This window comes from Nansenia antarctica (genome assembly GCF_963989245.1).
Source record: "Nansenia antarctica genome assembly, chromosome: 11".
In the NCBI taxonomy this organism is placed as follows: Eukaryota; Metazoa; Chordata; class Actinopteri; order Argentiniformes; family Microstomatidae; genus Nansenia; species Nansenia antarctica.
In genome coordinates this window covers 10,002,993-10,014,763 of record NC_137681.1, presented here as the reverse complement: position 1 = coordinate 10,014,763, position 11,771 = coordinate 10,002,993, and the positions used below count along the sequence as shown (strand labels likewise).

Below are 11,771 nucleotides of genomic sequence, written 5' to 3'. Positions count from 1 at the left end.
CAACAACAACAACTCTCCCAAAGTGAAGCGAAAGTTTAAGGAGTACACAAGTTGACGAGGGTGTGGTTTGAATGGGTTTGAAGTGTTGGAAGCACACACACACACACAATCACACAATCACACAATCTATACATTGTTTGAATTGGCCTTGAGTCCTTGATCTTAAAAAAGAAAGGAAAAAAAAGCCTTTGTCTGATTCTGGATCCAGCCGTTTTTTTTAATAATGCTTAGTCAGAAGAGCATCAGTCACACGTTGAAGCATTCATTCTTACACACACTCATCTGCACGTGTTTGACTGACCCCGGAGTGTCGGTTGGCCACCATCAGTGTCCACAGGAGGGGCCTGTGAGTGCTGCCCATCCAGTAGCCACAGTAGGCCCCCGGCGGACCATGGAGCGACATGCTATACTGCCCGTGATCAACAGGGACTTCCTGAGTAGAAGGCCACTGTTCTCCAAAGATGAAGTCAGGCAAATCAAGTCATTATCTGTAGGGGTTTTGAGGAAGGATGGCTCATTAGGAAAGCAAATGTCCCAGCCAGCCAGCCAGCGGTGTAAAGATATTCCAGCAGAGAAGGGGGGGGGGGGGGGGGTTAAAGAGGGTTCATCCTATCAGAGTTCTTTGTCTGAGGAAAGGTGAGCCGCCCCCCCCCCCCCCCCCCCCCCAATCCCTCGTCCTAACAATCTAACAAGCTCTTTCCTTCTTTTTCCCCCCCCCACACACCACACACACGGACACCATTTTGAGTGCATGGTGTCGTACTGTAAGGTTTTTTGAACCGAGTTTTTGTCCTTGAGTTGTGTGGTATTGATCCTTGACAGGGGTTAGCTTGTATCCCGTGCTATGTCACAGTGGCTGTTGTAGAGTAATCTCTTTACAAGCTGAACACCCCAGCCCTCTGGGAGAGCTCCCACGAACATACCGCATTTCAGTCTGTCTTATCTTACAGCTCTTCACTGGTGTCTTATAGCCCCCCCCCCCACCCACAATGGCTATTATAATGCCCAGGGTGTCAGGTGTGTCTCCTATTGAAACCAGGGGAGTGGACAGTCTGGAAAATGGATGCGACGTCCTTTGAGGTCGTCTTGTTTTCGTGACTTTTGACCCAGTCCCAGACCATTGTGAAACCCTCTCTGTGTGTGTGTGTGTCTGTGTGTGTCTGTGTGATGATTACGGGCTTTCACTACTCCTTGGAGCAGACTCGTAGAACTGGATTTGATTTGCGGTGGTGTCAGTATGGGTTACTGTTAAAGTGAGACAGTGAAAGTGGGGAGGGAGGGAGGGAGGGAGGAAGGAGGGAGGGAGCAGCTGTTTTTTTGTGTTCCCTTTTCTTCTTTTTGTTCCTGCGACACTCACTCTGTCATGTTCGCATTGTACTCTTCTCCTCCTTGACCTTTTAAAAAAAATGCCTTTGGATCCAGGCGGTTTTTTAATAGTGCTGCTTAGTCAAAAGAGCATCCGTCCCACACCCTGTCCTGTTAAAGGCTGTTGAAACACCAGTTGGGTCTCTATGGGAAGGAAGCGCACTTATCACATTTTCTCTCTTTTTTTTTTTTTTTTTTCCTTTCAGCCGCTGCTGTCGCTGAACTTAGCACGCAAGCCCGTCAGCTCCTTGTATATGTGTCAAAGAAGGCTTGTCTAGTACAGCACCACCCCCCCCCCCCCACCCCCCCAGGGGACCCCCTCCAGCGCCGGTCCAGAGAGCAGAGCTCCGCGTCCCCCGTTTATGCCCTTTGAACTGAAACAGGAACCCCCCCCCCCTCTTTTTTGTTGCCGGTTCCCTCCAAGCTTCGGGGGGAACCCAAAAATAAGAGCGCTGTGTGACGCCGCTGGTTCGCATTAGAGGGCTGTCGCAAAACACAGTAGGCCTCAGGGAAGCAGAGGGATGCTGATAGACCTTCCACCGCCCCCCCTCCCTCCCTCCCCCCATTTTCCATCCATCCCATCTCCATCTCTTTCCATCCCTCTCCAACTGATGCCTCTCCCTCCTTCCATTCCTCTCCACTCCACCTACCACACCTCCTCCCTCTCCTTCCTCCCTCCATCCCTCGACACCTCCCTCCCTCCCTCCCTCACTTCCTCCCTCCGTCCGTCCCCCACATCACCGTCCTCCACCCCCTCCCCCCCCCCCCCCAGGCGGCCACAGCGCCTCAGATGGGTCCAGGCAGGATATCTGCATGGTCATGGGAAAGGCAACGTTGCGTAAGGCTGCAGCACGGCTGCGTGCTGCTGCTGCCACTGGGGTTTCTGCTGCCACGTTTTAATAACAGGCGGGCGATGAGCCCCGTGCCAGATCGCATGCCGGGCGAGGGCGGAGCTCTCTGGGTGTTCTCTCTACCCCCACCTCCCCCCCACCCCCGCTCCCATCACACCCCCCAGGCCCCAAATCAGCAGGGTAATGGTGGTTAGTAACGTTGTCACGGTTCTGAGCTGGGCGTGTCCAAGCGGTACCTGACAGACGCAGGCGTACTGGAAAAACCTCATAATTCATCATTCATAATTCATGATCGAGAGGCGTCTTATTGTGTGTTAAGTGTTTTTTTTTAAATAGACCGACGGTTCTGTTTTTCGGTTGTTGTTTTGTTATTTGGTGTTCACAATAGTCGACAGTGACTCACATGACCATGCTTATGTGATTAGCCTGGCGATTGACCATGAACATAATGTGATTGATAGACAGATCGCATCCAGTGGTCAGGGGCAACATTGATTGGTTCACCACAGCTCTCCAGCGCACTAATTAACTTAACAACACTAGCCAGTATGTTGTCATCCCATCCCATTCCCATGGATTGGAATTGGCCGCTCCGTCCTGAATATAAACACAATCAATTCTGGGAACGACCCTCTTCCAGACAGAGCTCATCATCGGTCCATCGTCAGTGTCTGACAGACCCACAGCCACCCTCCTCCACCCACTCCTTTATTCTGTCTGTCTCCCTCCCTCTCTCTCTCTTCCTCTGTGTGTGTGTGTGTGTGTGTGTACTATGTGTGTACTATGTGTGTACTGTGTGTGTGTGTGTGTGTGTGTGTGCGTGTGTGCGTGTGTGTACTGTGTGTGTGTCCATTTACTGTGTGTGTGTGTGTGTACTGTGTGTGTGTGTGTGTGAAGTGTGTGTGTGTGTCTCTCTCTTTCTCTCTCTCTCTCTCTCTCTCTCTCTCTCTCTCTCTCTCTCTCTCTCTCTCTCTCTCTCTCTCTCTCTCTCTCTCTCTCTCTCTCTCTCTCTCTCTCTCTCTCTCTCTCTCTCTCTCTTTGTCTCTCTCTCTCTCTCTCTCTCTCTTTGTCTATCTGTCTGAGCCTGATACAGTACAGTCAGCGAGTGACTCAGTGACTCACAGCCCTCGTATCTAAACAACACAAGTAACCACAAACCCTCTTGTCTTTCTACATGACCGTAACCGCCCTTCAGCGAGTTGCATAAGAGACCATGCGTGAAGCCCTGTGTCTGCTCTAAGCCTGCCATCACTCAGCAGCACCCTGGGGTGACAGCTTCCCCTGGCCCGAAGGCTCCTCCTCCTCCAGTCCTCCTCGCGTTAGAAGTCAATGAGATATCAATAATTAACAGGAGCTTTTTTATCGCAGGGAGACGAGACTCCCACAGCGAGACAATGAGCCAAGCCGGTCCCAGCCACTGAGCCCCTGAGATGGTACTTTTCCACTCCCCCGAGAGAGAGAGACACAGAGAAGGAGAGAGAGAGAGAGAGAGAGACAGAGAGAAGGAGAGAGAGAGAGAGACAGAGAAGGAGAAGGAGAGAGAGAGAGAGAAGGCCCACAGCTAAGCCCACAGATGGCAGGCTGAAACGTAACACTGCCCTTTAAATACACGTCCCCTTAGAGGTTTCAATGGGGATCCAATCCTCTCCCAATTACCAATAGACAGGCTGTTTGGCTGAGGGGCCGAGGACTTGGGCTCTTGCCTGGTCTCCACTGGGGCCTTTTCTCTGATCCGTCGCTGTGTGTGAGTGTGTGTGTACGTGTGTGTGTGTGTGTGTGTGAGTGTGAGTGTGAGTGTGTGAGTGTGAGTGTGTGCTCTGTCTGTACAGGAGGTGTGCTTAGTGACTCAGCACTCCAACAGTACTACAGCGCCCTCTCCAAACACAACGCGCACACATGCACACTCACACACACACACGCACACGCACGCACACACACACACACTCACAGACACACACACGCACGCACGCACGCAGCAGCAGCACCCAGACAGCTGGCCATCACCAAGGCTGCTCGCGGTGTAAAGGGAACGGTGTGATCTGGGTCAAACAGGGCTCCGCGCGTAGAGGAACAGAACCGTTCAGTGACTAAGACGGACGTACTGTATCTATTAATAAGCGAAGGGATATGAGTCGTAATTAGGATTATGGTGTGTAAGAGGATGAAATTGGGGAAGCGAAATGTTCAGCATTGTTTCAGAGAGACGTAAAAGCAGATGGTTAGGGTTTTCGTTTAGCTTCGTCAGTGCTTCCACCAGATGCTGTGTGGCGAAAGGGGATAAGAGAACAACAAGAAGAAGAAAAAAAAAAAGCTTTCCATGGTGTGGTTTTGACAGCTTAGAAACACCCCTCTATCTCTGCAAAATGTTACTGGATGGAAACAACCCAACAAGTGGTTCTATGGTCTTGTCCCTGCCAGGGATTCCCCCTATGTGCTGCAATCGTCAAGACGCAGTCTGCTCTTTATTCAAGATGTGTGAAACCCATAACGTAGCGACGCAGCATATTAGCTCGGTGCAGCTGGGTGTAGTTCGTTAAGCCCACAAGCAGCCAACCGACCGAGCGAGAAAAAAACAAAAACGGATTGCATAATCCCACGCTTTTTCTTCTTCTTCTTCTTCTTTTTTTTTTTATTACATAGAGTTGTTGAAGTCATAACGCACCTTTTCAAAACCCTCACTTAGGAAACCACATCTCCTCCTGGTTCGACTGGCTGTACTCACTCACACACAGCACACAGCTGCTGGATTATTTTGTAGGCTTTTTTATCACTTGTTGTTTTCTATCGCTGAATTACGTCTATTAATACCAGAGTCCGGTGTGAGAGAGACGGGGGAAGATGATGATAAAAACAGCCTGGAGCTCAACTCAACTGGCTACGGCGGCCTTCTCCCCTCTGAGGACACTGGTTCATCATCTCATCATCAATCACCCAACCCCCCCCTCCCACCCGTATTTATTCCAGGGAAGTCAAACTCCGATCATATTCAAGATTGCACGATCCCAGAATGCTCTCACTGACACAGGGGAAGAAGAGGAAGGCGAACACAAGTGCATGTACACACACACACACACACACACATACACACACCTCTACAGTACACTTGCTTGCAGGGGAGGTAGGCTATTTGTGGACTTCAGGTGAAGTTGTTAGGGTCGTATGGGATGTCGATGTCGAGGCTGTACGTTTCCATGATGGTGTGTTCGGTGTATTTACTTTCTTTGGTTTCTGGTTTGACTCATCTGGGTAAAGTGTCATCTCGTATCTAAGGTGACACCTACCCTATTATGTGTCATTCTGGGGGAAAAAACAACACCTTTTGTCTCCGTCTGTTATTATTGAGGTTTCCCCTTGTTTCCCCCCCCGTCGTTAGAGATCTGATTGGTTGCCCAGTGGAGCTGGTTACTTGCCTGTGTCTCACGCTCCTTGCCAGAGTCTTGCTGGTGCATGCGAAGCGAAGTGAAGAGAGTGAAGGCAGTGTTTTGGCTACACGTTCCTTCACTGGACTGGTATGAAAAACATCGTTTTTTTAAAAACGCACACACACACACTCGCATGAGAGTGCTTGTTTTTCCGTTTTTGTCGTTGGCAGTCAGAGTCTTTTTTCTCTCTCTCTCGTTATCACGGGCCTGTTACCAAAGTAAAGGATGGGCTGGGGGGGGGGGGGGGGGGGGGGGTGGAGACATAGTGTATAGTTAGATGGTATTTATACTGTAAAGGTTCAAAGTGAGTGGCAGACGGTCCCACCCACAGCTCCGACCGTAGATCATAGTTTTGTTTGGACATTTACTGGACTTGTGTCGCATCCCCCCCACCTAACCACCCCTTATCTAACGTCCCCATCTCTGACTGTGTCAAGTCATCTGTGTACTCTGCAGAAGCTTCCACCCCCCAAAGGTGAGAAGGCGGAGAGGGGTTGTAAACTGGAAGAACCGAGCAACTGATAGTGTGACAGTTAGGCTTCCTGCTTCATGAGGGTGGAGGTGGAGGTGTCAACACACCCCTGGGGTGGGAAAGGCTGTGTGCGTGCGTTTGGGTGCGTGTCTGTGTGTTTTTGCGTCTGTGTTTGTGTTTGTGTCTGTGTGTGTCTGTGTGTGTGTGTGTGTGTGTGTGTGTGTGTGTGTGTGTGTGTGTGTGTGTGTGTGTGTGTGTGTGTGTGTGTGTGTGCGAGACCCTGATAAGCCAGATGAAGGCCGTCCTGCCGTTCACCCTGCGGTCGGCCACCTTGACAATGGAGGGAATATATCACTTACTGGGAAACAAAAGAGGATGTCTGCCCTGGAGCAGGCCTGCCGAACGCCCCTATCTCTATCCCTCTTCAACCCCCACCGACTTCTCCCTCTCTCCTCTCTCTCTCTCTCTCTCTCTCTCTCTCTCTCTGTTCCTCTCATAAACAGATGCACAGTCAGAGACATCTCACTCCAGCTTGCAGACACTTGTTGCATACTGTCTATAGGCCTCCAGGCTATTCATATTCACTTAGCGGCTTGTTTACAGTGTACACACGCACTCCCGACGCATACACAAGCAGTCAGACAAGAGTCAGCACACGTACCGTACAACCCCTTGACTACCCAGAAGCCACTAATCTGCCCCTGGCCCGACAGACCCACCTACTGTATCATCATCACCTACCCACCCTACATACATACATCATCATCATCATCTCCACAACTCTCCGGGGAAGCTGGCGGAGCAGTTGAACCCGCCGTCGTATCGTACCCACCATGGGAAAGGGATTATAGGAGATAAGTAAGGCAAGGAGGCGTCTAGGAGCATGTTACATAAGGGTTGAAAACGTGCGTGTGTGTTTTTTGGCGGGGGGAGGGGTGGGTGTGCGTGGCTAAAGCTATTTTCTTTTTTCTGTGTAGGAAGCAGGCTAATTTACAAGACGCGCTAGTGATCTTGTGTAGCAGATTCCCATTGTAAAGACTGTGGTCATTTGACCCACGAGGCGGCTCTTATAGTAGGTCACATAGACACGTCTGTGCTAGTGTTAAGAAGGTGGTTGATGATTAACTGAGGTCTGTGTCTGTGTCTGTGTCTCTGTCTCTGAGTCTGTCTCTGAGTTTGTTTCTGAGTCTGTCTCTGTGTCTGAGTCTGAGTCTGTCTTTGTCTGTGTCTGTCTCTGTCTCTGTCTCTGTCTCCGTCTCTCTGTCTCCGTCTCTCTGTCTCTGTCTCTGTGTCTCTGTCTCTGAGTCTGTCTCTGAGTTTGTTTCTGAGTCTGTCTGTGTCTTTGTCTGTGCCTGTGCCTATGCTTACGCCTGTGCCTGTGCGTGCCCATGGGCGTTGTTGGTTTTGGCTTCGGACGGCTACTGTTTTAGACGAGGTTATTTCAGGAGATGAGCTCGTTAGAGACGAGATGAAGAGAGGTGAAGTGGAGTGACGGGGTTGCGGTTAGAGTGACCGTACGTACGTGGAACAAGCGGGTGCCCGCCTGCCCGCGTGCGACCACAATACAATCTGAGCCTGTGTTTAACACCCTAACCTCACGGTTCATAGTTCAGCTTGGTCTCTGTGTTGATGGTAAGTCTGCGGAGAGTGATTTCAACAGTCAACAGAGGGGGCCTCGGGCCTGCTGTGTGTTCACGTGTATTGATATTGGGTTGACCTGCGGGACCTGCGGAAGCCGCGGGGCATTACCTCAGTGGGTAACACTAGCTGCATTGTGCTGAATTTTGCATGGTCACATTGACCTGGTTACTCCTCCATTATTCATCGCAAGAGGAGAAAAGAGTCAAAATGAATACACTGACACACGCACACACACAGACGACCGACACACACACACACACACACACACACACACGCATGCATAACGAAAGGGAGAAGGCCACAGCAGAAGAGGCGACCAGAGAGCCGAGAGAGAGAGAGAGACATGGTGTGATTGTCCCCCCCTCAGCACCACCGCTGGTAACACAATAGCCTACTGGCCGTGAGGGTGTGTGTGTGTGTGTGTGTGTGTGTGTGTGTGTGTGTGTGTGTGTGTGTGTGTGAGTGAGTGAGTGAGACAGAGAGAGAAAGAGAGAGGCGAGAGATAAATCAAGAGAGTGTGTGTGTGTGTGTGTCTCCATGTCTGTGTGTGTGTTTGTGAGAGAGAGAGAAACAGAGAGGAGAGGGATCAATCAAGAGTGTGTGTGTGTGTGTGTGTGTGTGTGTGTGTGTGTGTGTGTGTGTGTGTGTGTGTGTGTGCGCGCGCGCCTGTGCCTACGTGTGTATGTGGGCACGGGGCGCATGCGTGTGTGTTCAATCAGTCCCTGGGTAGAAGGTGAGGGAGTAATCCAGCACAGGAGACATAACACCCAGGCCATTAGCCGGCCAGCTCACATAACGCAGCCCGCCGCCCGCTGACGGACATGCGCAAACACACGGCACGGCCTCTCAATATTCACTGTCTGTCTGCACCCACAGCATTCAGCTGCCCCGCTGCCCCCTCTCTCCTTCCCTTCAATGCCTTTTCTCTCCTTTTCTCTCACTCTCTCTCTCTCTCTCTCTTTCTTTCTCTCTCTCTCTCTCCGCTCGGGCGCCTCTCAAATATTTGCCGTGGCCGTGGCTCTCAGAGGGCGGGATTGATGTTCCTGCGAGGCGCACACGCCCCGAAGCCAGACAAAGCCCTCCCCATCTGGAGCTTCTCAGTCTCGGGGAGAGGGGGGGCCCAGCGCTCACGCTCACGGGCCGTGACTGGGGAACAGACGCGCTACAGAGGGTGGGGGGGGGGGGGAACCTCACGGTGCCTCACTTCATAAATAAGCAGGAGTGCCAGGCAGGCCGCCCCCTGGCCCCGGCCCGGTGAATGGAGTGGTGGGTGTGTCCGTCTTTTGATGTGATCGGGGGGGGTAAGAGTAAGAGAGGGCTCATGCTGCTCTTCGGCTTGGCACCGTGCCCAACGCATCCGTTTCCCCTGCCAGCTGATTAAACAGCCGTATCTGCATCCATCACTGGGGCCCGCGCCAAACAATGGCAGCCGCGTAAGGGGGGGCGGGGGGGTGGGGGGAAGGCCCGTCCGGGCAAAGATAGGGCCCGCAGGCCTGATGCCTGTCAACGTTTTACTAGCACTTGGGAAGAAACCGCAGAGAAAGTTGATTTTCGAGTTCACAGAAGTATTCTAATTTGGATCTCTAGTGTTTTCTAGAACAACTATTTATAGGCATTAGTGTTCTCTATTAACCTTCGCAGTTGGTCTACGTGTGTGTGTGTGTGTGTGTGTGTGTGTGTGTGTGTCTCAGTCAGTCGGTTGCCTGCAGCCATATCCGACTAGCGTGTGGACAGGGTTCGTGACGGTAGACAGAAAACAGACGCGCTCTTTGGCAGGCGGCAGCACGGGCACCTCTAAAGACCTGCAGATGTCGACGCGGAAGAAAAAAATAACAACAACAACACAGAGAAAACAGAAAAAACAATCAACAAGTTCCTCACACTTCCCTTTGTTTTACACCGTACGTTACCACAGTGTAAAGTGACTTCGTTGTCAGACCCCCCCCCCTCTCGGTTAGAAAGGTTTCCAACCCCCCCCCTCCCCCCGCCGGTCCAGCCTTTGTCTCTTTCCTCAGTGCTGTTGTCGCCGTGGTAATGCGTCTGATAGCATCGGCGCGCTCTGCCCACTTGTTTACTGATGTGATGTGTGAGGCGGCTGTTTGTTCCTGTGGGGCTGAGTGACACGCCGCCCGGCCCTCCGCCACGCTGTTGACCCTGTGTCCTCCCCGTGTGCCCCTCCCTCCCTCCCTCCCTCCCGCAGGCCCAGCGACGAGAAGCACGCCACGGTGACCGCCGACGGCTACGTGGACAACCTGGCGGAGGCCGTGGACACCATCCTGAAGCTCCGCGGACAGTGAGGGACCCGGGATGACAAACACCCCCCTCAACCCCCCCCCGTCTCCCCCGCCCGTCCCTCGCACAGAAGAGAGCACTTAGCTTATTATTCATCTGATCTCACATCTGACAAGAGGGAGGATCCCACTAACATTGAGCCGTTGAGACGAAGATGGGAAGAGATAGAAAGAGAGAGTCTAGGCTATGTACTGTAGGGCTAGGACCGTGAAGGAGCTTAGCTCGTGTCTTGTGATCGCTGTACCTCATGATGTTTACCTGAACGTGCCTGACCCCAGAGAACCCTCGTTTGAGGACAGACAGACAGACAGAGGGAGAATGTTGTTGGAGCTGGAAGTCTGTCCGTCTGTCCTCAGTAGTCAGGTCTTATTGAGTATCACCAACAATTGCTAATCATTGCTCTAAAGAGTTTGTTAGTCATCGAACTCTACAGGGATTGCACACTAGAACCGAACTAACTGTGATGCATAGGCTGTCGAACGCCAAAAGAAACACACGTAGCACGTATGTATATTTAGCGTAATAGCTTAATTGATTCTTTTAATACTATTGTTTGTCTTTATTATGAAATGTATTGTTATGGAAACATGTGCTGTAGCGTGTGTAACAGTAATAATAAGATGATGTTAGTCGTGCGATTAAAAAAAGGATGATTGTTGTCTCGCTGTCTCTGGTCATTTAGTCATGCTGCACCGCAACTGAAAATGTCCCATCACAATCGGGAATCAATTTGTGTGAAGATAATGAACTTATGCTGCTACCCTCTTCGACCTTTCAGTTGACACGTGCACACATCCCTGACACGTCGTAATGGTGGTAGAAACCTCGATGAAAGCATTGACTGATCACATTTGAAGAGTTCCATAACACTGACGAACAATGCATCCTTAACCTCAGGCCGTGAGATGTCGAAAAACATTTGTCCTCTCTTTGGTTTGGCTCTGTTCTGCCAACTCTTTGTGGGAGCCATTGTTATAGGAGTTTTTTTTAGAGGCTCAAGCAATGCCCTGTCAAGGCCATTTGACGATGAGAAACACACAGCTTTGGCCCTGGGTTTGAGTGGGTTTCATATCAGAGCAGCTTTTGTTGGAACTAAAACAAGTCAATAGGAAATTAGAAGTGTCAGAGGGAGAGAGAGGGAGAGAGCATAAACATACAGTATAACTCTGTTGAATGTTACTATTTATGCAAGTACTGTCTTGTGCTCTGGTTTCCCTAGACTAACAAGGCGTGAAATGATAATCTCTTCATCATCAGGCTGTTACTACTGCTTGAGAAATTCCAACAATGTTCATTCTTATTAGATCAGTTATCGAGCTAAAATGTAATTACTGTTATTATTATTACTATCATCATCTGTATTATGGTACACAGTGGATCTTTCCCCCTTCCATTTCAGTTTCAATTGAGTTGTATAAGGGGTTTATAAGAACTGGAGCAGAAAAACAAATGATTCTCGGTAGCCCCTGGGTTTCATTGTACCGAATGGATTCATAGAGAACAAAAGAGAACATTGCAAAGTGATTTATTGAAGCTCTTCTGGTTCAAGTCACCATTAGCTGACTCAAGCATGAATTTTATTGGGCAATTAAACGTAATGAAATGCTACAAAGTGTTATGAAACATTGGCTTAGCCCGACTCCGGTCGTAACCCTAGGAGCCTCTGTCCTAGTTGCCGATTGTGAAACAGATATAAATATGCCCAAGGATCTACCAGCTGCAGCTTTT

General features: G+C 50.6%; 1 protein-coding gene across 1 annotated transcript in view; it reads left to right on the top strand.

Annotated features, from left to right (window-relative positions):
* Window positions 1–10,673, top strand: part of lhpp (phospholysine phosphohistidine inorganic pyrophosphate phosphatase) — a gene marked incomplete at its 5' end in the record, with an annotated part of 19,852 nt that extends 9,179 nt beyond the window's left edge. The window contains one exon of the mRNA XM_080542228.1: window positions 9,952–10,673. Within this exon, the coding sequence (XP_080398354.1) occupies window positions 9,952–10,048 (97 nt within the window). The 3' untranslated portion in view covers window positions 10,049–10,673. The remainder of the gene's footprint in view (window positions 1–9,951) is intronic.
* Between the last annotated feature and the right edge of the window lie 1,098 nt (window positions 10,674–11,771).